This window comes from Nycticebus coucang, chromosome 2, assembly GCF_027406575.1.
Source record: "Nycticebus coucang isolate mNycCou1 chromosome 2, mNycCou1.pri, whole genome shotgun sequence".
Lineage (NCBI taxonomy): Eukaryota > Metazoa > Chordata > Mammalia > Primates > Lorisidae > Nycticebus > Nycticebus coucang.
Genome location: NC_069781.1, coordinates 180,364,497 through 180,390,833, shown reverse-complemented (window position 1 = coordinate 180,390,833; position 26,337 = coordinate 180,364,497). Strand labels below are relative to the sequence as shown.

The 26,337-nt window shown below is 53.9% G+C and overlaps 1 protein-coding gene across 1 annotated transcript; it reads left to right on the top strand.

Annotated features, from left to right (window-relative positions):
* Nucleotides 1-825: 825 nt before the first annotated feature.
* Nucleotides 826-24,604, top strand: SLC38A8 (solute carrier family 38 member 8). Its single transcript, XM_053553441.1, has 11 exons — nucleotides 826-998; nucleotides 1,314-1,501; nucleotides 4,820-5,018; nucleotides 8,707-8,848; nucleotides 9,582-9,683; nucleotides 11,569-11,626; nucleotides 15,789-15,903; nucleotides 19,474-19,621; nucleotides 19,995-20,203; nucleotides 22,102-22,153; nucleotides 24,341-24,604. Exons 2-11 carry the CDS (start codon nucleotides 1,316-1,318, stop codon nucleotides 24,432-24,434), a joined length of 1,305 nt encoding a protein of 434 aa, XP_053409416.1. The 5' UTR covers nucleotides 826-998; nucleotides 1,314-1,315; the 3' UTR covers nucleotides 24,435-24,604.
* The last annotated feature ends 1,733 nt before the right edge of the window (nucleotides 24,605-26,337 follow it).

Sequence of the window (26,337 nt, the reverse complement as noted above, 5' to 3'; positions counted from 1 at the left end):
GGGCTCCTGCTAATGTGTTAGGGATGTAACACAAGTCAGGGGTTGGATGGTCAGAAGCCACATGGAGGAAAAATATCCTTTGGGGGCTGACCTGGTGTCCACACCTAAGGATTGACTGGGTAAGGCGGGCTCCTGCTGCCAGTAAAGATGTTTAACTCAAAGCAGGCAGTTCTCAAAGTGGGGGTTTCCCAGACCAGCATCACCACCTACAGGTTCCCAGGCACATCCCAGGCTCACTGAAGCTCTGTGGATGGGGCCCCAATGCTCTGTATTTAAACAAGCCCTCTGAAGGATTCTGATGGCAACTGAAGTTTAAGAGCAGAGGTGAGAGGGCGGCTGCTGTTCCAGGTTTGACCTTCACGCACCTGTACTTCCTGGACTGAGGCCTTTCCCTGTGTTCTGCGTCCTAGCTGACCTATGGTCTGGGGACCAGCAGCTGCCCCAGAGCTGCTTAGAAATATGGAATCTCGGGCTCCACCCAGGTGGAAGGAATCAGAACACAGATTTCAACAAGTCCCAGGTGAATCGTGTGCACAGGATGAGTTTGGGGAGCAGGGGTGGGAGTGGAGGGAGGAGGAGGTGAAAGGAGAGTCAGCGCCCCCTCTCTGCAGATGAGGAAGCTGGACACACTTTCCACACCCTCTCTCGGGCTGGGGGCTTGGGTGAGATCAGATGCATCCCACACCTCCATTACTTCCAGCTGAGTCCCCTGTGAGGGCCCCTGAGAGAGCCCCACCCCCGAGGAGGGGCCTGCAGGACATGGGGGTGGAGATGAGAGTCTTAAGACCTTGCTCAGGTCAGAAGTCCCAAAAGCAGCATGTGCTTGGGGCAGATCACTCTGATCATCATGTGTGGTCCCTTAGGTTTGGGGACTGGCCCCTGACCCATGCTTTCCAGGGCTTGCTTTGTTAGCAACTTATTCACCCATCCCTGGGTGAGCTCGAATCATTCCTCTTCCACCACTCCTGGGCCCAGGAAATGCAGCTGAACCTCTTGGGGTGAGCCTTTCCCAATTTGGTGGTAAGGGCTGGATTGGGGCACAGTGGGGGTGGGTAGGAGTGAGGGAGATGGGACAGATGGGGAGGAGGAAGGGATGAGGGTCACCTTGGGGCCTAAAAGGGATAGAAAGTGGAGCGTGGGGAGGGAGCAGAAGTCAGGGAGCGAAGGAACACATCACAGTTTGGAAAGGCAGAGCCAGGCCAAGAGGGGGTTGAGAGGAGGGCCTGGGCAACTGGGAAGGACACTTCTCTCAGAGTCAGGAGAGGAGCCTAGCAGATGTCAGGAGCAACACCTTGAATCCCCACTGCCGCCAGCTATGGAGAGACAGCCCCAAAGCAGAGGCCTTCTTGAAAAGCCCCTCCCAGCCACAGCTGCCCCTACTCTGTCCTCCATGGGAGCTGTCTTCATCCTCCTGAAATCTGCGCTGGGAGCCGGCCTGCTCAACTTCCCCTGGGCCTTCCACAAAGCAGGTGGAGTCGTCCCTGCCTTCCTGGTGGAGGTGGTAAGTTCCAGGGAAGCATTTGCGGGGGTTTGGGAGGAGGCTACAGGGGCAGGTACAAGATCACTTTGGTTTTTCTGGGTGGGAGCTCTGCGACTCAGCTGTGAGGGATTTTTGTTCTCTATTGGGCTCAGCTGTGAGGGAGGTATAGCCCCACTGCCATCACTGGAGAAGTTTGACCTGCAGCAGCTCTCGGTCCCGTGAATCTGGCGTCTCAACTGGGAAGGAGCCTCTTGGGACACCGCTGGTCTCAGCTCAGTAACTAAGGCTGAAATCCTGGGTGCAGACCGAGCCCAAACCTGGTGTCACCTCCACATTTCTACCCATTGCTGGGCCAGGCCGTGGTGTGGTGGCAGAGATGATCAGCTCTTTCTGCTCCCTGGAGGTCTAGCCCAGGCAGAGTCCCCTCCAAGGAAGCTGGGAAGCTGACCTCCCTCCTGGAGAGGAGCTGGCCATGAGCACAGCTTCCCTGGGCTACGAGGAGCCAACTGCATTTCACATACGCTCTTTGTGGGTTTTATGACAGCCAAAAGATAATGGCCAAGTTCCAGTGTTTGTGGGCCATGGGGCCCTCCATGTCCCTCTGGAGACCGCCAGCCCCTCCATGTAGTACCCAGTGTTGGCCCAGCACTGCTCTGAGGAGCGTGGGCTGGACAAGGCAGTGTGGTCCCCTTTGCTCTCGTGGGCAGTCAGGCAGGACTCATGTAGCCGATGAAGCTCCAGACTGCACGTAGGGGGCTGTCAGGTGACGGGCCTGCTATGACACAGCACAGCCAACAAAGGCCTCAGCAAGGAGGTGACATTTGAGCTCAGCCCCAGAGGAAATGGCACAAGCTGCTGGCAGTGCTTATGAGGGGTGTCACGCCTGTATTTGGACCCGTGTAGCAGTAAGGCTGCCGCTGGGTGAACAGGGAGGAGGAAGCCTGGTCTCAGGCCACCAAGGCTCATGATGGAACAGGGGCTGGGTTCAGGAGGTCAGGCCAAGGGCTGCAGGAGGGATGGCGAGGACACTCCCTGAGGCAGCACAGATGCTGACCCAGCAGGGCTGCGTGTCTGACTGATCCCGGGTGACATAGCCATTTTGCACAGGTTGGTCTAAAGACCTCTGCCTTGGGCACATGTAGAGAGAGGATGCCAAACATGGATAAATGGAACCTGCCCATAAAGGAAAAAGTCCAGGCTGCCTGCCCACCCACCTCCCCAAGTTCTATTCCCTCCAGAACTGCTAGGGAGATGGAGTGGGGGGGCGGGAGGGGGTGACTGCCCCCTCCAGTAGGAACAATGGAAGATCGGTGGAGCCTCCTCCCCCACTTAGCCAGGGAGACTTCTGTGTTCAAATGCGATGCCCATGAGGTCAACAGGTGGAGGTTAGAGGTCTGATGACCCCTTCAGGGTTGCAGCTTTAATGACATTTGATGAAAAGCAACCCAAACCCCTTTGAGAACTGCAGAGAGGCCAGACCTGGCACAAGGGGCTGGGGTGCCGTGCTGTCCTGCCGCTCAGAGGCTCCAGGGGTCCTAGGGATGGTTCACAGGCTGAGGCTCCCTTCCCCCTCCCCTCAGCCACAGCTGCTGACCGAGGCCCTGCATGTGCCAGACACATCTGGGGCAAAATGATAGGAAAAGTCACAGTCCTGTCTTCATGGAACTTGGATTCTGGTGGGTGACAGTTGTTGGAGACTGACCCCTACAATATCACGTGGGGCAGGGGGGCTTAAAACAAATATGTTCTCCTGCAGTCTGGGGGCCAGAGGGCTGAATCCAGGTGTGGGCAGGGCCTCACTCCCCGCAGGCTTCTGCTCCCAGGCTCCTTCCCCATCACTCCAATCTCTGCTTCCCCTTTTGTTTCTGTAAGGACACTTGTTCTTGGGGTTAGGGCCCATCTGGAAGACCCAAGATGACTTCATTGCAAGGTTCACAATCACATGGCAAAGACCCTTTTTATTTAATTACGCTTTGATTATTGACGGCTGCAAGTAAGTAGCATTCACAGGTGCTGGGGGTTAGAATGTGGGGCAAACACTTCGTGATCCAGTCATACAAGGGGGTCTTAGCAAAACCAGGAATAAACTGATGCAATATGAGTGAATCCCACAAACATGCCAAGTGGGAGAAGCCAGAAGTGAAGGTGGAAAGATACCAGATCTTTCCTGGGGAAGGCAGCCATGGACCGTCCGCTGTGGAAGCCCTGTCTGGGTTGGGGTTGCTCCTGCATTGCTGTACCTCCTTCAGCGACATATTTGCATTACATGTAAATTTTCATCTATGAGCAGAGAGGGTTGTATGCAAACAGCTGGTGCTAATGACTGGCAGCCCTGAAGTATTTGCGGTGGGGGGGGGGGGCGGTGGAGGGAGGAATACTGGTATCTTCAACTTGCTTCAACATGTAGAAGAAAGATGGATTGATGGGCACCTAGGGGCATGGGTGGATGGCTCGAGATGTTTTCTAGGGGTGGGTATCTGCAGTGGGTGTTGGCGGTACAATTCTTTCAACTCTCTAGTAGGCTTAAAATTTTTCATTATAAAGGTTGGAAAAATATTTAAGCTGCAGCAGAGGGAGCACCATTTCTTTTTCTTTTTTGAGACAGTCTCTGTTGCCCTGGGTAGAGTGCTGTGGCATCACAGCTCACAGCAACCTCAAACTCCTCGGTTCAAGCTATCCTCCGTGCCTCACTCTCCCAAGTAGATAGGACTACAGGCACTCACAACACACAGCTAGTTTTTGTATTTTTCAGTAGAGATGGGATCTCGGGCTGGTCTCAAACTCCTGAGCTCAGGAAATCCACCTGCCTCAGGCTCTCAGAGTGTTGGGGTTATAGGCGTGAGCCCCTGCACCCAGCTGAACACTTTCCATGTGCCAGGCACTGAGCCAAGTGCATCTCACAGTTTCCTCAGTTCCAGCACAGCCCGAAGTGCCTGCAAAGTGGGTGGGAACATCCCCATTTCACAAATGGGAAAGCAGAGGTTGCTGGCTTGCTGGTGCCACATAGCAGGTGAGCAGCAGAGTCAGAATCTGCCTGTTCCGCACGGGTCCTAACTGCCACACCTCCCTGCCTCTTCACATACCATCCCGAGGTTTTAGGAGAGTGGTTTAAAGTCTCTGAGTTTTTGGCATTTCATTGTCCTGCTGGGGCAAGATGGTACTGGAATTCCAGACTCACAGCCTCCGATCCTTCTGCTCTGCAACTCTGATGGCAGAATAGGGGAGAGGCTGGTGTCATGGTCATTGGAGGCCCCAGGCTATGGGCATGGACGGAGGCCACATTGAGGGGGATGGGGGTGTGGGCTGTGGGTGTGCCTCAGCTCAGGGTCTCGTTCGCAGGTCTCCCTGGTCTTCCTGGTCAGTGGCCTGGTCATCCTGGGCTACGCCGCCTCCATCAGCGGTCAGGCCACCTACCAGAGTGTGGTCAGGGGGCTGTGCGGCCCTGCCCTGGGGCAGCTGTGTGAGGCCTGCTTCCTCACCAACCTGTTCATGATCTCTGTGGCCTTCCTCAGGGTGATTGGGGACCAGCTGGAGAAGTGTAAGTATCTTTGCAGGGGTTGGGGTGACCCAGGGTGTGGAGCTCCTGGCGACCCATGGCCTGAGCCCTGAGGGGACAGCAGAGGCTGAGACTTCATCTGGGCTCCTAACTTGGCGGGGATGGGGGGCTCAGAATTGATAGTCACCAGCATGATGAGGTTTAAGAAAAGAGAGAGATGTGGCTGTGCTGGAATGCCCAGTGGAGACAGCTCTTTACACAGATAAGGGCAAAAGCCAGCAGCAGGAAGCCCCTCTGGAGAGATGAGCAGGAGCACCTTTGATTTGGGGGTGGCTGAGACTCCTAGCCCCTACATGACCTGTCCTCTAGGCCCCACTAAGACTTTCCCTGTAGTCACTGCTTTAGCTGCATCTTACTAATTCTGATATGCTCTATTTTCATTTTTTGTTGTTGTTTTTTTGTAGCGACAGTCTCACTTTACGGCCCTCGGTAGAGTGCCGTGGCATCACACAGCTCACAGCAACCTCCAACTCCTGGGCTTAAGCGATTCTCTTGCCTCAGCCTCCCAAGTAGCTGGGACTACAGGCGCCTGCCACAATGTCCAGCTATTTTTTGGTTGTAGTTCAGCCGGGGCTGGGTTTGAACCCGCCACCCTCGGTATGCGGGGCGGGTGCCTTACCGACTAAGCCACAGGCGCCGCCCCGTATTTTCATTTTTATTCCATTCAAAATATTTGCTAATTTTGGCTTGGTTTCTTTTGACTCCTGGGATTTTTTTTTTTTTTTTTTTTTTTTTGAGACAGAGTCTCACTTGTCACCCTCAGTAGAGTGCCGTGGGGTTATAGCTCATAGCAACCTCCAACTCTTGGGCTCAAGTGATTCTCTTGCCTCAGTCTCCCAAGTAGGTGGGACTACCAGTGCCTGCCACATGCCCGGCTATTTTTAGAGATGGCGGTCTCACTCTGGCTCAGGCTGGTCTCGAATCTATGAGCTCAGGCAATCCACCCACCTCAGCCACCCAGAGTGCTAAGATTACAGGCATGAGCCACTGCACCCGGCCTCAATTCCTGGGTTCTTTGGAATTGTGTTAATTTCCAATTATTTGGGAGTTTTCTAGATTCCTACTTGGTTTCTACCTTACCTGTATTGGGGTCCAAGAACATATTTTGTGTAACTTTAATCTTTTGAAATCTGTTGCGATTTGCTCTGTGGTCCAGGACCTGGGTAATCTTGGAGAGCATCCCAAGTGTTCTTAAAGGATGTTCATCCACAGTTGCTGGGTACATTGTGCAAGAAATGTCCCTTAGGTCAAGATGCCTTAACCGCTATGTTCAGATCTTCTGCAGCAACCTTATTGCCCTATTATTTCTTTATTTTTTGTCTAGTGGTTAGTCTACCAATTTCTAAGAGAACAGTGTTAAAATCGTCAGCTGTGATTCTGAGTTTGCCTATTTCTGCCTTTAATTCTGTCAGTATTTGCTTCATGGTTTTAGAAGTTCCATGATTAGGTACATCATTTCATTATTGTGAAATTTTCCTCTTCATCTCTGGTATTAAATCTGTCTTCTCTGCCATTAATATAAAAATAAAGTTCTTGTGTAGATATCTCCCATTCTTTTACTTTGAACCTGACTGTGGCTTAGGATTTCGAGATGTATTTCTTATAGCTTCTAATCGGAATGTTTAGGCTTTTGATTGGAGAGTAATTATTGATAGGGTGAATTTAGGTCTGCCATCTTGCTATTTATCTGTCTTCTGGCCTATGAGTAAAAAGTCCCTGGCTATGGGGTGTTGAAATTAAAAGCTACCATGTCTTTAACTGGGCATTGTGGCGGGCGCCCATAGTCCCAGCTGTTTGGGATGCTGAGGCAAGAGAATCACTTGAGCCCAAGAGTTTGAGGTTGCTGTGAGCTGTGACACCAGGCATTCTACTGAGGGCCACATAATGAGACTCTGTCTCAAAAAAAAAAAAAAGGAACAAGCTACAGTGTCTTGGGTAACACTGTCATATCTAAAAGTACCAAGATTGGTGTACCTGAACCTCCTTGTGGGTAAATGGATACAAAAACTTCCTGCCTGCCAGTGGCAAGTTCATCTCAAGTTTTGGCTCCAGTAAACTTCTTGTGTGCTGTGTTGAGAAGGATTCTGAAGTTCAGGAATAGAGCACTCTGACTAGTTAGAATGCTGATCAGGATACAAGCCACCCCAGCTCTGAGCGGATTCACTGGGGTGGAGAGAGCACTGCGTGTGTGTTTCTGATTAGGTGTTTGGGGATGTGTGTATCTGTAGGGAGGCTCAAATTTCTGGGGGAGTAGTGCTAAATTGTGGTTAGAGTGTATGGGGAATTCATTGCATGAGTTGGTACTGAGGACCTCAGGGAATGTCCTGGGAACTCTGGGTTTGGGAAGGACCTGGTGTAGTGCTGATGTCAGAGCTGGGATTTCCTGGTGGCAGGTGACCCAGGAGGGAGAGAAGAGCTTATGTTCAGACCCACACCAGGTGCAGGTGCAAGCATTCTCTTGGCATCTTTGGTCTAGAATCTGCTCTGCCTTCACTCATGGATGCTTGTATGCGGCCTGGCAGTGGAACTGTCTCCTTGTGTCATTTTGGTAGAAATGAGCTATTCTCATGAGACATTTATTTCTTTGCATGGCTAGCTTTGTTATTTGATGAGAACAAAAAAGAGTTACGTCCCAATGACGCAAACACCCCCGGTGGGCTGTGAACCATCTCTCACCTCTCAGCCTCCCTCCAACAGGATGGAGGGGGCTACCCACCTACGTGGTTCCCCGTGGCTGCAGCCTCAAGCCCCATCTGCCTTTGTTCTCCCCTCCCCCAGCTGTCTTGCCTCTTAGATCAGCTCCAAACTGTCCATCTTATTGTGGCAGAATAGAAATGCTCCCGATGCTTCAGTGCTCCTTCCACTCAGAGGCTGGCAGTATCTGTACCCCCCCACCCCACCCCCCTTCTATGAATCCAGTGGAGCCTGGAATGGCTTTGCCCAGCAGTGTGCAGGGTGGGAGGCCATGTCATTCCCAGACCTGGCCTTTGAGAGGGATGGGCAGCTTCTGCCTTGGTCTCTGGGGGTGCTCCAGCTGCCAAGGAGGAAGTCGAAGCAGCCTGCTGTGGAGCAATGTGGAGAGACACCCCTGTCCCAGATGGCAGGGAGGCCCATGTGTCCCCACCAGGTGCTAGGTGTGGAGTAGAGTCATCAAGGGCCCCTAAGCCGGCTCCACCACTAGCCAGGTAACCCCAGCTGATCCCACATGGAGCAGGATTGGCCAGCTCAGCCCTATGCCTGTTCTTCCCCGTGCTCGGTGGCACACAGTAAGGTGGTGGCTCTGAGCCAGTGAGCTCAGGGGAGTTCAGTGACAGTGACAGCAGAGCCCTGGGAGGCAGAGGCAGAGTGGCTTGCTCTCCCCAGCATCACACGGCCAGAAAGCTCCAGGCCCTGGGTTAGCCCCAGACACCCCTCTAGTTCCTGATCCAGATAAAAAGGGTCTTTTCCCAGAATGCCTCCAGAGCAGATGGCTTATCTGTCTGTGGCCCTGAAGAAAGACCTGGGAGCCTTTGCATGACGGGCTCTTTAGGGGCCCCGGGAACCTTCCTCATCTCACTTGTCATGTTGTCCCTGGGCTGAGGGGGTCGAGTTTAGACAACATCCAGCCCCACCTGGGGGTCGGGAGCCCTGACCTGTGCCCCGAGGCTCAGCCCCTCCATGTCCCCACCAGTGTGTGACTCTCTCCTGCCCGGCGCGCCACCAGCCCTGCGGCCCTGGTTTGCCGACCAACGTTTCACTCTGCCCCTGCTCTGTGCTTTGCTCATCCTGCCCCTGTCGGCCCCACGAGAGATAGCCTTCCAGAAACACACGAGGTACAGCCGGGGCTGGAGGGGCTGTGGGGTCAGCCTTCACATTCGGGGAAGGGGAAATCCATGAAAAATTACACGGGGCATCCATGTTCGTGACAGAAGACGCAGACCAGCAAAAAGAGAGACCAGCATTTTTCGTCATGGCCCTGCGTGCTGCTTACGACTGTTCCTCTGTTGTAAGACTTTATACCACGTGCCAGTGTGCGCTGCGACTTGGAGACATGCACATGTGTTTTTAATCTTGTGATCTGAGGCTTTATGTACCTTTGAAAAAACAAAGCCCACCAGCAATGCCCATCCACGGCCCTCACCAGCCTCCTCTCGTGCGCAAGCAGCAGATCTCCCACCTCAAAGACAGGGCGTGGGACAGCAGGCAGCAGACCCCAGCTGCCCCTCTGCAGCTCTGAGACTCTCGTGCCCTATGCAGCTGAGTCCGGGGTTCCCTTCCCCTCTTTGGTGTGGCCGAGCCCAGTGGTGTCCTGATATTACCAAACCCTTGTGGCTGACCGGCCTTTGTTGGTGAGAAGGAGGTTACAGGTGCCACTCCCAAGGGTGCTGGGTGCTGTTAGTAGGTGGGCATGTCTGCCTCAGGGACCTGGGGGTAGGAGAATGAAGGCTGGGTGGGGAACTCTGCCAGCAAGGGCCGAGCTGGGGTTCAGACCCCCCTGTGTCTGTGTACTGACGGCACATGGTACCCCTCTCCAAGGCCCTCATGCTGGCCCTGTCTGTGTCTTAGCATCCTGGGCACCCTGGCTGCCTGCTACCTGGCCCTGGTGGTCACCGTGCAGTACTATGTCCAGCCCCAGGGCCTCATCCGTGAGCCCCGCCCATCACTGAGGTGAGTCCTGAGGGCTTTCGGTGGCTTCCTGGGCTGGAGTGGGGCCCAGACTTCCTGGGCAGGGGTGGGGCCCAGTGGGGAGCAGAGGAGCTGTGGTGGAGTCCCTGCGCTTTGCTGCGGAGCCCTGGCTCCCTCGCTGAAGTCCGTGCTCTCTCTGAGGCAGTAAAGCCGGGGAAAGGGACTTTCCTTCTGCAGGACAGTGGGGCAGACGCTGGTGATGATGACCAGGGACTGGTCAAAGGACACAGGATCACTAAAGGCCACGCCAGCCCAGGGCTCCCAGGCTGTTGCAGACATGTCCCCACAGCGAGGAGGCCCACATGGCCAGCAGAGATGGATTTGGGTGTGTCGCGAGGGGCTCAGAGCCATTGTGAGGACTTTGGCTTTGCACTGGGTGGATGGGCTGGGAGATGCTGCTGTGTTCTGAGCTCAGCAGGGATGTGACAGGATTTGGTTCTGAAAACGATCACTCTGGCTGTTTTATGCTTGGGACAGAAGCAGGGAGACCAGGTAGAGGGCCCCTATATAGAGCCCAGGCCTTGGACCAGGTGGTTTTGAAGGAGGGATGAGGGAGGGGGCAGATTCCAGCTGTGCTTAGAAGCAGGCTTGTTGCTGGCTGATGGGCGTGGGACCCCTGTAGCCGCCCGGGGCCCCATGCTCAGGTGAACATTTCTCTGTCACTGCCTTGAAATCCTTAATCCTTGTCCAGCAAGTGGCCCAGCATGTTCATCTTGCACAGGGCCCTGTGAATTCTGTGGCCTGAGCTACCAGTGGGCTGGAAGCAGAGAGTGAGTCAAGGGGGCCTAGAGCTCTTGGCTTGGGCAGAATTGCCATGTCATGGGATAGGGAGGACTGAGGGGGCAGGTGCCAGGAATCAGGTCGGGCAGGGGCAAAGCAGGGTGGAGCCAGCATGGAGACATCTTGGGGAGATGTTGAGCAGCTAGTCAGATCCGTGTGTCTGGGGTGCTGGGCTAGAGGGAGAAAAGTGGGTGACGTTGGCCAGAGAAGGCGTTGAAGGCCAAGAGCGCTATGCTCTGCTCCTGGCCCGTAGTACCCCAGTGCTGGGGGAGCTGGGGAGGTGAGGAGGAGATAGTAACCACAGAGGGGTAGTGAGTTAGGAGGATACATGAGTGTCCTGGTGCTGGTGGCTCAAAACGTCAGACATTTCTCTCTCGGTTCTGGAGGCTAGAAGTCTGAAATTCAGGGTCAGCAGAGCCGAAAGGCTCCGGGGTCCTTCCTGCCTCTGCCAGCAGTCTGTGTGTTCCTTGGTGTGTGGATACCTCCCTGCAGTATCCGCCTCTGTGTGCATGTGGTGGTCTCTCCTTGTATCTGCATCCCCCCTTACAGGGGCCCCAGTCGCTCGATTCCAGCCCACCCTGGTCCAGGATGACCTCATCTTAACTAGTTATATCTACACAACTTGTCAAGGGAGGCCGGGGACCAGGTGGGCTCCCTAGGAGAGCTTGACCTGAGTTTCCACCTGTGCACACTTCACCCTCTTAGGTGGCGCCGATGGAGGTCAAACCATCCTTGAGCTCCTTGGGACCTGTGGGGTGGACACTGCCTGTGCCCCTATTAGCACCAAACCACCCTGAACAGGCAGCCTCGAGGGAAGCTGGGAATACCTTCTAGCGGTTACCCTGCCCATGTGGAGAATGTCACGTTACTAAATGTCACCAGAGACGTATTTGGAAAGTGCAGCATTTAACAAGCATCCTTTTTCCCTTCCCCCAAACACGGTCATGGAAACAGTCATTAAAAATACATCTTGCAGCCTTACTGGGGTCCATGTTCCTGGTGTTATTTAAAATCCCTTCTCTTCTGCTGAATGTTGTCTTGTGTCTAATTCTTCTTTAATAAGCACCTGCTCCTGTCTATTTTACAGTCCTTCCTCCTGGACCTCTGTCTTTAGTGTCTTCCCCACCATCTGCTTTGGATTCCAGGTAATTGTAGCATCTGTGTTGAAGAGTATGGTGTTTTCAGAGACTGTGAGTGACTCTGTTCCCTTGGGAGGGCTCAGCTTCCCCGACAGGGAGAAGCTTGAGGACTGGTTCTGGGATGAGATGGGCTCTCTGCCTCCCACCTGTGGCCCGAGGGCTGTCTTTTGGAGACCACAAGAGTGGGTTGGCACCCAGGCTCAGGGAGGCGTGAATTGTCACTGAACTTGGAAATCCAGCCCCCACCAACAGCCAATTAGCACCACATTTGTTGGGGCTTGAGTAGAGTGTGGGAATCTGAGCGCTGTCCCTCCTCTGCAGAATCCTCACAGGAATGTTACCATGCCTGGGAACCTGGAGCTATACACTTGTCCCCACAGAACATACTGACACGGGTGGATTCTGTCTCAGGGTTCTCATTAGAGATCCTCTTTCACGAGGCTCACAAGCTTAGAGGAGCTGAGTGATGGGGGAAGGGGGCAGAATTTTTAATAGCACGTCTGTGAGTGAGGATGGGGCTCTGTGTGTGGAATCCCAGCAGAGGATTCCAAGTGGAATCTTAAAGGACATGTGGGAGGCAGCAAGGGGCTGGATGGTGCTCCAAGTGGAGAGTACAGCGCAGGTGAGCAGCCTGAGGGAAGAAGGTCCCAGGGACATCTGGGGACCCACAGAGGGCTTGGTGTGGCAGGTGCCACACAGCGGGGAGGGGAGGTGGAGGGCCTGGCCTCTCGGTAGCATTGGGTCCCCCCAGCCGTCATAGCAACTGTTGATGGACAATGTTCCTTCCTCGCTTATTTTAGGGAATATTTGCCTCTATCTCCTAAAAAACTATCACCTACCCACCAGCACCAACACAACTGTCACAAAGTAAAATCACGTCCCCCGGAGACTTTTTGTCCAGGATTTATAGCAGTTTCTCTCTAGCTGGGATTGTTTTCTTCCCTTACCCACCAACCAGCTCCTGCTTCTGTTCTTCATCTGGTGTTTTCTCTGAAACCCTTTTGAGAGGAAAAAAAAATCCTGAACTGTTTCCATTTCTCTTCCTTATAAATGACTTGGTGTTCCGCCTCTGGGGCTCAGCAAGGATTTCTCACATTGCTGCTTGCACGCCCAATATTTTGAAAGATCTAAGGAGCTGATTTTGCTGTCAACTGTTTGTCTGGATTTAGTTTAACAATCCCTCTCTCTGCCCAAGCACCATATGGTGCGGCAGTCTCGCAACCAGGGCTGCTCTCCAGATGCCCAGGGGGCCGGGGTGCCCCTCACCTTCGCCTCGCTGCCTTATCCGACTCTCCTAGCAACCAGCTATGGTTTCCAGGGACACGGGATGCCGAGGCCGCGATGAGCTGGGAAGGGCAGGAATTCACGGCTGTGGGCGGGGGCTCAGGCCAGAGGTGGTGTGACTGGTGGGGGCTGCAGCAGAGCTGTCATCTGGAACTCTGACATGACTCAGACAGGCTACCCATCCCCAAACTCAAACACGTTGGGGGACAGGGTATCCCCTCACCCCAGCCCCAAGTCTGTGCAGAGTTGCTGAGAGGGTCGTTGGAGATGCAGAGGGTGGGGTTCAATCCTACCCGGTGTGACCTCATGGGGACCTCTGGTCATGGGTTTCTTTAAATTAAGATAGGATTCACATCCCTTACGATTCACCCATCCACAGTGTACAGGGCAGTGGTTTATAGTATATTTAGGGTTGTGCTACTATCACCAGCCGCAATTTCAGAGCCTTTCCATCACACACCCTTCCTGTTAGCGGTCCGTCCCCACTCTCCACTCCCTAGCCCGGAAGCCACTAAGCAGCTCCCTGTCTCTGTGGACCCGCAATGGGCATTGGGTGTGAGCAGCAGCATGTAACATGTGGCGTGTTTGTGAGGCTCGTCCGTGTTGCAGCCTGTCTCAGCCCTTCATTCCCTCATCTAGTGGCATAATATTCCACCGAATGTCTAGGCCACGCTCTGTGTATCCATTTGTCCTTCCAGGGACATTCGAGTTGTTCCCACTTTGGAAACTAGAAAAAGTTTGGACACTGCCACCGCCTCCTAGATGCTGTCCCAGTGGGGCCACCCTACCCTTGGGGGGCCTGCTCTGTCTTCCCTTAGAAAACCAATAGAACCCCCACCCCTATGGGTCATTGGCAGTCTCTTAAAAGCAGAGCCCAAAGCAGGGCTGGGGGGTTATGGAAGTCACTATTGTGGGCACCAAGGTGCTGGGTCCCCTTGGCCCCCAGAATTGCTGCAGGAGTGAGGAGATGGGTGTTTGTCTACCGGGCTCTGCCACCCTGACTGAGGTTTCTACCACCTGGCTGAAGTCCCCACCACCTGGCTGAGTTTGCCTGCAGGCCAGCGGGCTCTTGGGCCAAGGCAGAAGGCAGTGGTCATGGCAGCCCAAGGCCATTGGGTCAGCCGAAGTGTGATAGCCCTGGGCCAGAACCTGCACGGAGGGCCACCCCCACCTCTGTGTACTCTGTGGGTGCAGACTGTGCCGGGCTTGTTTATGTGGCTCTGTAGCTTTCACTGAACGGGACTTCTGAGATTTCAGTGCCAAGATCTGGGGTTGGATGGAACATGCCTCGAGGCTGCTGGTGACCTCAGGGGATGGGTGACTGGGTGACCCCTGAGTGTTCCTCTAGCTGTGTGCGAGGCTTTGGGTGTGGCCCAAGCTCAGAGGCCTGAGCAAGGCCATCGTGGTCCTTGTGATCAATGGCTGACAAACCCACACTTACTCATGAGAAACTGGGCTAAGGGAACAGCATGGGCAAAGGCCCCGAGGCAGTGAACAGGGACCGGCCTTCTGAGCTCTGAGTAGAGTGCCTGCAACACCTTTGGTTTCAGCCAGGAGTGAACATGTGAGTATGTTGGTGGGAGCCGTGTCCCAGGAGCCTGGGAAAAGCCCGCAATCCACAGTGTGTCTGAACACATCGGTGCCTCTCAGCCCTGGCTCCTGTCCCTTCAGCTGCTTATAAAACACCAGTTCCTAGGACCAGAGAGGTGAAATCCACGTTGCAGGTGTGCTCTTAGGACTGGCTGTGCATGTTTTACATTTACAATTCTTATCCCACTGTGGCCTGTGACACGTGCAGTGCACAGATTGTGAGTGTGTGTGTTCCTGTGTGTTGTGGTGAGCCCCCCAGGGAATCCTTCTTGTGACCTTTTATGCCCCCACCCGATCCATCACTCTGTTCTCCATCACCACAGAGCTGGGGTTCTCCGTGGGGTGATTGTGGCCCAAGGGGATATTTGGCCACATCTGGAGACATTTTGGGGGTTGCAGCTGGGTGGGGAAAGGCTACTGTGGGAACCTTCTCCAACACAGGGCAGCCTATGGACCCTCATTTTTATTTTTTAAATTTTTAACTTAATAAGAGGGTACCATTTTTAGCTTACATTGTTCTCACTTCCAAGGTAAAGTTCAAGTTGTAGTTGGGCCCTTCACCCAGGGGCGTGCTGAACCCCTCACATTGTGCACATTAGATGAGATCCTACCAATTGCCCTCATTCCTCCCGGGAATCATCCTATCTTGAAAAAAAAATTTTTTTTGAGGTGGAATCTCACTGTGTTGCCCCAGGTTGGAATGCCCTGGCCTCAGCCTACCTCACAGCAACGTCACACTCCTGGGCTCAAGTGATCCTCCTGCCTCAGCCTCCTGAGTAGCTGGGACTACAGGTGCCTGCCACCACGCCCAGTTAGGTTATCTATTTTTAGTAGAGATGGGGTCTTGCTCTTGCTCAGGCTGGTCTTGAACTCCTGAGATCAGCCTCCCAGAGTGCTGGGATTACAGGCACGAGCCACTGTGCCCAGCCTCTGGGTGAACTTGGCCCTGGTGGAAACATTCCCTCCCATCCACTCTCACTGAGTGTGCCTGTGCTGTTTCTGCGCCAGGCTGTGTGGCGTCGGCTCTGAGCTGTGTCATATTCCACGTAACAACATCCCTACCTTTACTTATTTTTTTTTTTTTTTTTTTTGGCCGGGGCTGGGTTTGAACCCGCCACCTCTGGCATATGGGACCGGCGCCCTACTCCTTGAGCCACAGGCGCCGCCCCCTACCTTTACTTATGCTTCCAGCTCTTGGTGGACACGTAGGTGGTTTCCCATCTTTTTAAATTGTCCGAGGTGAGTCTCGTGCAGACAGTGCATGTCCCGCTGAGCCGGACCTCCTGTCTTCCAGTGTCACGAAGCCGCTGTGTCCATCTACTGCAGCATGCGTGACCGGAGCCTCTCCCGCTGGGCCCTGGTGTCTGTGCTGTCCTTGCTAGCCTGCTGTCTCATCTACTCACTGACAGGTAAGGCCTTTCCTGGGAGTTAGTAGGGGTAGCAGGAGAAATGGGGGTGCACACTTGTAGAGAGTTTACTGCATGAGCTGTGCAATGCTAAGCGATTTAAGAGCATTCACTCGAAGGAGCCTTAGCACCCCATAGCAAAAGGCCCCAGGACAAGGAAACTGAGGCTCAGAGAGTTTTCAGGGCTCGTCCAAGGCCCTAACTAGACCTGCAAACGGAGACTCGAACTCTGGCCTGGCTGCCTTTAACACTCTACTCATATGTACCCCTCTTCTCCCCACTTGCTGTTCAAAGGATAGCGATAATGGTGGTCACACAGCTTTATGTCTGGTGAGTAGTGTGCAAAATGCTGGTGGATGTGATGGATTGAGGTGCTCACAACTTTGGGAGGAAGAGCGTCTTCACAGGTGATTCACGTGTGGCTCAGAGAGGGACTGTGATGTGCCTGAGGTCACACAGCATATCCGAGGCACAGACCCAGGTCTTGGTCACAGTGGTTTCTAGCTGGACACTTGAGTCTAGTCTTTCTTTTATCCACAACTGGGCATCTGTTTAGGAAGATCTTGGTCTCTGGCGAATCTGAACAGCAGCTTCAGACTCCAGTGTGCTATGGCTGTGGTCCCCAACCCCTAGGCTACAGACCTTCACCAGTCTATGGCCTGTTCAGAACTGGGCTGCACAGCAGGAGGTGAGCAGTGGGCACGGGAGCAAAGCTTCACCTGCATTTACAGCTGCCCCTTGTTGCTCATGGCCTGAGCTCCGCCTCCTATTAAATCAGCAGCGTAAACCTCCCTGTGAACTGTGTGTGCTGCTGAGAATCCAGTGCCCCACTCCCACCCCGGTCCGTGGAAAAATTGTCTTCTGTGAAACTGGTACCTTGTGCCAAAAAGGTTGGGGACTACTGTTTGAATATTTGTCCCCTTCAAAACTCATGCTGACCTTTAATCCCCACTGTGGTAGCGTTAAGAGGTGGAGCCCTTCAGAGGGGACTGGGTCATGAGGCCTCTGACCTCATAAATGGATTAATCCATCCGTGGGTTTAATGGGTTGTCCTGGGAGTGGTTTAGTGGCTATAAAAAGAGGAAGAGAGACCTGGGCCAGCACACTGGGGGCTCTGGCCATGTGACCCTCTGGGTTTTTCAGAGGGTCTTCACCAGCCGGAAGGCTCTCACCAGGTATAGCCCCTTGGACCTTGGACTTCTCAGCCTCCAGAACTGAAAAAATTAAATTCCTTTTCTTTATAAATTACCCAGTTTGGACCAGGCATGGTGGCCCACACCTGTAATCCCAGCACTCTGGGAGGCCAAGGCGAGGGAGGATCCCTTGAGCTCAGGAGTGTAAGACCAATCTGAATAAGAGTGAGATGCTTGTCTCCACTAAACATAGAAAAATTAACCAGGCACCATGTCAGGGAGGCAGCGCCTGTAGTCCCAGCTACTCGGGAGGCTGAGGCAAGAGAATTGCTTTGAACCCAAGAGTTTGAGATTGGTGTGAGCTATGATGCCATGGGTACTTTATTTTGAGACAGAGTCTCAAAGAGAATACTGGTTTCAGGTATTCTCTTATAAGCAGTAAAAAACAGGCTAAGAAAATCAGTCTCAAGAGTGAGGTGCTGCTGATAACAACCACCTGAGTATGTGAAGTGGTTTTGGAACTGGAAACTGGGCAGAAGGTGGAAGAATTTGGGGGAGCAGGCTGGGAAGAGCCTGGATTCTGATGAGGGCTCAGAAGACCAGATGGCTCTAGGGAGACTTTGGAACTCCTTTGAGATGGGTTAAGTGGTAGACTTAACCAGAGAGCGGATGGAATTATGAACAGTGAAGGTCCTGCTCATGAGGTTTCACACAAGGAGCAGGGACCTGGAGCCAAGGCTGAGCTTGGTATAAACTGGCAGAGAACTTGGCTGCCTGTGTCCATGCCTGAGGACTGTGGGGAGGGCCCGACTTGAGTGGGATGAACCAGTGTATCTGGTGGGAGAAATATCCTAGTAGCAAAGTGTTTGGACCTCTACATGGCTGCTTTTAACCACTAATATTAAGCCGCAGAGAGGAATAAGAAATCGAAGATGGAGTTTATCATCAGAAGCAAAGCAGAAAGCTCTACAGAGTGCTCAGCCTGGACAAACAGTGAGAAGCGTGCCAGGGAGAGCATTTGCTGAGGAGATGAGCACAGAGGGTGATGGAGAGGAGGACCCTGAGGGTGCTTCTGACATCTCAGATGCTGCCCCTCCCATCGCAAGCCCACGGCTTAGGAGGGCAGAGTAGGTTTGGGGGATGGACCCAGGGTGCCCTCCACAGGCTTGCTGCCGAGGGCCCCTGGGGTCTCTGTTCCTATACCCCAGGACAACAGTCCTCACTGCCCCTGCCACAGCTCAAGTGGCCCCAGGTGCAGCTCTGCTGCAACCTGGAAGGTACAAGGTAACAGCCCCAGGGGCATCCTCTCGGTCCTGACTCCGCGGGCTTGCATAGAGCAAGAGCTACAGGAGCTTGGCAGCCTCCACCCAGATTCAAAGGTTGTCCTCGGGTGAACCTTTGACTTCTCAGTCTCCAGAACTATAAGAAGTAAATCCCTTATCTTTATAAATTACTGAGTTTCAGGTAGTCTGTTATAAGCAACAGAAAATGGACTAAGATGTTGTGATTACCCGAGAAACCAGTTGGGCAACCTTTCCCCAGCAGGGAAGGAAGGTCTCAGCATGCTGCCCTTGGGTTGGAGGGCCAGTGACTTGGGGATGGCCTGTCACCTCCAGATGGCCCCACAGCTCTTAGCCAAAGGTGGATGTCTCAGGATAAGGCAGGGGACACAGGGTGATGGAAGCAGCATCGGGTCAATCTAAAGGGATTGGTACTCTGGTCTTGTTTCTGCCATAACTGTGTGATTCCAGGCTGTCATTGGCACCCTGGGACTTGGTTTTCCCCACCTGGAAAATGGGTGCATAGCCTGCTGCTAGCTTTAGAAGTTGTAAGAGTAAGATGGGGCACGGCAGGTGAAGTTATATTTTTCTTTTTTCTTTCTATTTTTTTTTTTTGTAGAGACAGAGTCTCAGTTTACCGCCCTCGGTAGAGTGCCATGATGTCACATGGCTCACAGCAACCTCCAGCTCTTGGGCTTACATGATTCTCTTGCCTCAGCCTCCCGAGCAGCTGGGACTACAGGGGCCTGCCACAATGCCCGGCTATTTTTTTGTTGCAGTTTGGCTGGGGTCAGGTTCGAACCCGCTACCCTCAGTATATGGGGCCGGCACCCTACCCACTGAGCCACAGGCATCACCCATGAATTTATATTTTTCAAAGGGCCTTGTGCTTGAGGTTCACACAGGCTTTGTGAACAGGCTCCTTGCTCCAGCCTGATGACTGATTTTGCAGAAGGGTAAGTGGCAGATTTCTCTGCAGTGTTGAATTGGTGGGACAGAGTCATGTGTAGGCTTAGGGAGGTCTTTGGGATAACCCTTCTAGAACCTTCCGTCAGCTCCTCAGGAAAACCTTAGGGGTATAAAGCCTGTCTCTCTGTCTCAGAAGGAGGCAGCATTTTCCTAATCCAAGCTCCCCTGCTTCCATCCTCTCCCACCTCCAGGGGTTTACGGCTTCCTGACTTTTGGGACAGAAGTTTCCTCTGATGTCTTGATGTCCTACCCAGGCAATGATGTGGTCATTGTTGTCGCCAGGGTCCTCTTTGCTGTGTCCGTCATAACTGTCTACCCCATCGTGCTCTTCCTGGGGAGGTGAGGCCTGGCTTGCTGGAGACACAATTCAACACGGCTTACTGACAGGTGTTGTGAGGCAGCACATGCCTGGGACGCATCATGGGACTCTGCGTCATCTCCCTTCTACAGAGGGGGAAACAGGCACAGAGAATTTAGGTAGTTTGCCCAAAGTCAGAGAGTTATTCAAGCCCCTGCCCCAAACCCTGCCCCATCGGCTGCCTGCAGGTGGCTTAGTCCCAGAGGGTTGGCAAGGCCCCCTGGGGACAAGGCACCTGGGTGTGGAACAGGAGCCCTGTTGGGAATGGGGGGACTTGGAATGGAGGGTGGGGACCAGCAGGTGCCGACTAGAGCATCTGGGGACAGGCGCCTGTCTGGTGGTCGTGGCCTCCAGGTCGGTGATACAGGACTTCTGGAGGAGGAGCTCCTGGGGGGCATGGGGGCCCAGGGCACTGGCTGACCCCTCAGGGCCATGGGTCCGGATGCCACTGACCATCCTGTGGGTCGCCGTGACACTCGCCACAGCCCTGTTTGTGCCCGACCTCAGTGAGATTGTTGGTGTCATTGGCAGCCTCAGCTCCTTCTTCATCTTCATCTTCCCAGGTGAGCTGCCCACCTGCCAGGCTTCCTCCTGCTCCTCTCTCCCATGCTCGTGCACAGTGTGGGGACTCCTGTTTTGGAGTTCGAGGTTCTAGAAGGTGGGAGCCCACATGGGTGGGGTCAGGGCCTTATGCAGATACCTTGGTTGTGGAGGCAGACACAGATGGAGGCTCCATGTACCTTCCCTGCCTTGCGACACTCCTCCCTCATAACACCTGGCTGTTTTTAGAGACAGGGTCTTGCTCTGGCTCAGGCTGGTCTCGAACCTGTGAACTCAGACAGTCTACCCGCCTCAGCCTCCCGAGTGCTACCTCATAGCTTTGATGGGCAGATGACGGTTGTGCCTTTGTCCTCTCTTGCACAGGTGAGAAGACCGAGGCCTAGAGACCCCCTGGGGGGGACAGTGATTATGCAGCCCGGCCTCAAGTCAACTCCATAACTTCACTCCCAGCACCTATTCTTTTATTTAAAAAATTTTTGAAATAGGTGAAAGTCATGTGGCTCAAAATGCAGAAAGTGCTGTGGGGAAGTCCTGTCCTGCCCCCAGTTTCTACCATGACAGCTTTTTTTTTTTTTTTTTTTTGGCCGGGACTGGGTTTGAACCCACCACCTCCGGCATATGGGACCAGCGCCCTACTCCTTGAGCCACAGGTGCCGCCCCCATGACAGCTTCTTGAGAGACCTTCCCACTGTTAGTGAGCCATGGCCTTGGCCCCAACAGGCAACCAGCAGGGCTGCGGCTGGGTGTGCCTCAGAGGCAGGAGGAGCATTGCAGGGACCCACGGTACCTAGAACAGAGACCTCAGACCCTCAGGGGCAGGGGTTCAGACCACAGGCACTGTAGGCGCCTGGCCCATAGTAGGTGCCTGGCACATAGAGGGTGCACAACACACAATAGTTCCCATCAGTGCGAGCTTGTGATTCTGCTGTGAGAGGAGCTGTATCCAGCAGACCTTGAACTTGGGTACTCTTATCCAGATGTCCCTGACATCCCCCCCCCCCCCCAGTCCTTTATCAAGCAGATGCAAAGCAGATGCCTGGAGGACTTACAGGAAGGACGTGCAGAGGCGCTTGAAGGTCTCCCAGACTCACAGGGGGCAGTGACAACTTCAACAACAGCCTCAAACAAAGCGGGGGAATTGAGGGACACAGAGAAACTTCCATTAAAGGGACTAACTGGTTTATGTGGGGCATGAGAAGCAATTCTCGGTGGGTGAGACAGGGTTCAGGATCGTCTCTGATGTGGTAATTTGACAGTTGTACCTACCTGTGAGGATGGGGGGAGCCCTGCTTGGTGGGGGCTCTGCTGGGCCTGGGGCGGCGGGTGAGGCAGCCACCACTGTGCCCCACTCTCTCTTGGTGAGGGGTGCAAGCTGCTGTCCAGGGTGCTGGATCCAAGTCTGTGGCCGTGTCCTGGGCGGGCCTTTCAGCCCTGGCTCTTCCCAGGACAGGTTTGGAGTGGAGAGGATTCCCTGGGAGCTTGAGGCAGAGCTGCTGGGCTTTGAATTCCCTCCAAAGTATTTTTAAAGGGGGAGAAAGAGAGAAAGTGAAACCACTGCTTCCGTTTGCTGTGCCCTTCCCAGGCATTGGGCCCTGATCCCCCCCACCCCATCTCCTAGCAGACCCCAGTCGCCTAGAAGACTGAGGCTCGGAGAGGCCATGTGGTTGTCACACCGCAGGCCAAGTCATGGAGGGCACTGATCTGGGACTCCTGCCCTGGTCCTTCTGAGTCTAAAGTCTTAGCACCCCAGGCTGCCTCTGCAGGGGGGCCAGGGCCAGTGGGGCCGCCTGTGGGCAGAGCCTTGCTCGCCTCCTGGGTCCCTACAGACTGTTCTCAGGCAGTCTCGTTGCTTTGGGCTGAGTGAGAAAGAGCTGGGGGTGACTCTGTGTCTGTTTTGCAGGTTTGTGCCTCATCTGCGCAATGGGCATCGAGCCCATAGGACCAAGAGCCAAGTAAGTGTCCCCAAGATGAGGGTGGAAGCCTGGGTGTGCCCAGGGCTGGAGTGAGAGTGCTGCAGGGGTCGGGAGGTCCTGTTGTCCATCCTCCTTCTCCTGCAGATGAGAAACCTGCAGGGCCTGGAGAGGGACCTTGCCCCATGGTCTGAGGGTGTCTGAGCCAGGACAGGAGCCCAGGCCAGTAACACCTGGTCCTGTGACAGCCTTCCCTTCTGCTCTGAGGGTCTGTGGTTGGAACTTCCCATGGGTTTGGGGTCTTCCTAGCCTCTGGAGGCCCCGTGATACATCCTTGGCCTCCCTGCTCCTGGCTCAGACCCTCATCAGGATTGGGGTACAGGCTGAGTACCCCAACTAGATACGAGTCAATGTCATGGCAGTGGGTCCCTGTTGGGTGGCTCCTCTGTGCCAGCCCTTCACACGTTCACTTCCCCACTGCACCAGGATGTCTCCATCCTACACATGAGGGCGGTGGGTCAGGAGGCTAGTAAGGACAGGGCTGGACTCACTCCAGGCCACAGGACCCGAGTCCCCATGTTCACCCGGCTCCATGACATATATTGCTGGTGAGATGAGATAATTTGGATCATCCTATATTTTGGCAAACATTTATCAGCGTGCCCGCTCTTCTGGGCCAGCCTGTGAATCAGGCATGACTGAGACCTTGTCATTTGTCACTGAGTAGCTCTGACCCCACTGGAAAGGAGAATGTCCACAGAGCGGTGTGCTACGTCTGACTGGGTCCTCCGAGAAGCCCAGAGTCTCTGTCATTGTTATTCCCATGCCACAGATGTGAGCACTGAGGCGGGAAAGGTCTTAATTTTCTAGGGCCACTGTCACAAGTCACCGCACACTGAGGGCATTTAAAGCAACAGTTCTGGAGGCCAGAAGTCTGGAGTTAAGAGGTCAGCAGGGCTGAGCTCTCTGAAGGCTCTTCTATCTTCTGGCGGCTCCAGGAGGTCCTTGGCTTATGGCCGTGTCACTGTAGTCTCTGCTGCCGTCTTCGTGTGGCTTCACCCTGTGCCTCCGATCTCCTTCCTTTTATGAGGATGCCTGCCACTGGATGTAGGACCCGCCCTAAGTCCAGGGTGATCATCACATCTAAAAATCTTTCACTTCATCACATCCTCAAATGTCAAGTCTCCCAGTAAGCTCACACTTCCAGGTTCTGGGTGGACATGAATTTCGGGGGCCACCATTCAGCCCACTGTCGATGCTTCTAAGTGACGGCAGCCATGGTCGGGTGCCAGCGGTAGGCCTGTGCCCGTGTAATCCCTGTTCCTCCAGCCCCACTGAGTCTGAGCTTGGTTATTCTAAAGGTGTACAGGATTGGTGTGATTCTCTTCTGGATCGAGAGCAGTTTTTCTGGATGTCTTTAAGCCTGAGTTGGGCTGAAAACCAGCCCCCGCAAATTAGCTGGCAACCCCCCAAGTGGCTCTTTCCCTGGAGCACTCTTTGGGGTCTTTTTGCTTTTGTTTTATCCCTCGATCGGGTTCACAGTGGCTTTTACTGATGTTTTTCTTTCAAGATGTTTTTCTTTCTAAAGCTGCGTTAGTTCCCCAGCACAGTGGTGCTCTGGCCTGTGCTCCCCTCAGATGAATGGATATTGGGGGCTCTCAACAGACTGAGAAGCCGCTCCTTCCATGACAACCGATCCTCTGGCTTTTGTTAACACGGACAGAAATATCTCTAGCGGCCCTGCCATTTTGCCAGAATCTTATTGCTCTTACCTTGTCTGGACTGTCTCTGGTTACATCAGGAAGATCACAAATGTGGCTGCCAGTCCTAGTCACCTTTACCTCCTCTGTCCTTGTCCCCCAGCTCCCTCGGTCCCTGTGATGTGTGACCAGAGCTCCGTCTGCTCCCTCACTTTAGGGAGGTTTCATCAGATGCTAAAGATCAGGAAGGCAGGGACTTTGAAGCTAGTGTCTCCCTCCCCCCCGTTTCTTCTTTGATAAAATTTCAGGGAGGAATGAGGTTATAGAATGATAGGGGGGGAGAGAGGGCTTTTTAAAACCACCTGGATACTCTATCCCCCAGGTCTCAGAAGCCCATCCCTACAGGTGCAGAATACCCTGATTGTTTTCCATATTGGTGGCTTTAGATGATCACTTTCTGCGTGTGCTTGCCTTGTTTGTACAGAGAATCAGAGGCCCTCCAGCTGACCCTGACTTCTTGGCTCAGCAGGTGCTGCCTGGAGGCCTGGGGCGTGGTCTCCGTGCTGGTCGGCACCTTCATCTTCGGGCAGAGCACAGTGGCTGCGATCTTGGAGCTGCTCTGATGGTACCTTGGTTGGGGCAGGGAGGGGACAGACAGGTGGACCCCAAGCGCTGCTGTGTCCAGCCATGAGACCGAGGCTGTTTCTTATCATCATAAAGACGCTGGAGGAACTGACGCCTTCTGCCTTCTCACCTGCTTTTGTTGTACTTGGGGGTTCAAAGGGTTTCTGGTGCGGACGGGCGGTGTTAGTTATGGTCTGTGGTCACTGTGACAAAAGATCACAAGCTCGTGGCTTAAAACAACAGAACCATATTTTCTCATAGTTCCAGAGCCTGGAAGTCTGTAGCCACTGGGCATCAATGGGGCTGAGCTGTTTCCTCCGATGGCTCTAGGGAGACGAGGGCCCCTCCTGTCTCTCCCAGTTCCTAGTGGCTGCCTCCAATCTCTGCTTCTGTCTCCACATGATAGTCCCTGTGTGTCTGTGTGCCCACATTTCCCTCCTCTTATCAGGATGCCAGTCATTAAATTAGCCTCCCCTCCCCCAAGTGAGTACGATCTCAACTTGATTGCTTCTGATCTTCATTACTTCCTTAGGATCTACGAAGGTACAATTTCCAAATAAGGTCACAGTCACAGCTTCAAATTCAGATTTTTCTGGGGGATGTAATTCACCCCATAGAAGGGAGGAGCAGAGGCTGAGGCCCAGAGAACTCTGGGATGGGGGAGTCAGAATCAACATCAGCTGATGCCCCAGCACAGTAGACGAGCCCAGGAGACTTGAAGAGGCATCCGTCGGGGACGGTCAGGGTATAGGAAATGCCAAAATCCTGGAGCTGCCCTGTGTGCCCAGAGCAGGTCCCACAACCACGTCCCAGTGGGGCAGGGGTGGGCAACTCCTAATGGGAGTCCCCTTTTCCTTACCACTGGCTGGACCTGAGGATCCTGGAGGCCACGAGCTCTGTGGTTCCTACCTGAGCCCACCCAGTTTTGGGGCAAGGGGCACACTTGCAGCGGAGGGTGAGAGGGGTGAAGGGTCTGCCCCAGGGCCTGGGTTGGGCGTAGAGAGCCAGTAGGGACCCAGCTGCTCCTGAGACGAGTGATTCCCCAGCATTTGCCCTTCACGGGTCCAAGGGAACATCCTGGGTGGTGCTGAATTCAGCAGCATCCTCTTTTCTTGGGCCATCATCCTAGAAGTGGTGCTGGAGCAGGACAGGGAGGCTCTGCCATTCAAGGAAATCTTTTTGGGATAGGCAGCAGGCTGGGTCCCTCCTAATTGTCAGTGTGACATGTGACTCTGTGAGGTTGGTGGTGATAGACCCATTTTTCAGTTTGCTTTTCAGCCTGTCCAGATGTGTAAGTTTAAAAAGCAGAGATATAATTCATATACCACAAAAATTCACCCCTTGAAAGTATATAATTCAGGAGTTTTTAATATATTCACGGAGTTGCGCAGCTACCACTACTAATTCCAGTATATTTTCATCATTCCAGGAAAAAACCCTGCACCCACAGCAGGCAGCCCAGGCGTGGTGAGTCCATGCTCGGTGTCCGTGGGCTCCCTGGGAGCAGGCTCAGACGGTAGGCAGGCCTTTGCGTCCGACCCCTTTGACTTAGCATGAGGCTTTAGACGTGTCTATATTACAGGTGAAACCAGTGACAAAAGTCAAAGCCACCTATCCTGTGAGGTGCAGAGCTGGGATCAGGACGGATTTGGGTTCAGGTTACACCGTCTGTTCCTTCTCACTTTGGGGGGGGTCCAGGTGGGGCCCTCTGCTGGCCTGCAGCCTGGCCTCTGGGAGGGGGGCAGTGTGGTGGCAGGGGTACGTTCTGACCCTGTGAGGGGACCCAGGACCATTCTCCAAGTCCTCTCTGACCAGCCCATCTGTAGCCTGCAATACCCAACCTTCAGGCGAGGGCCCCAGAATCAGGACGCCTGCCCGGCTGGTTCCTCTTATAGGTACTTA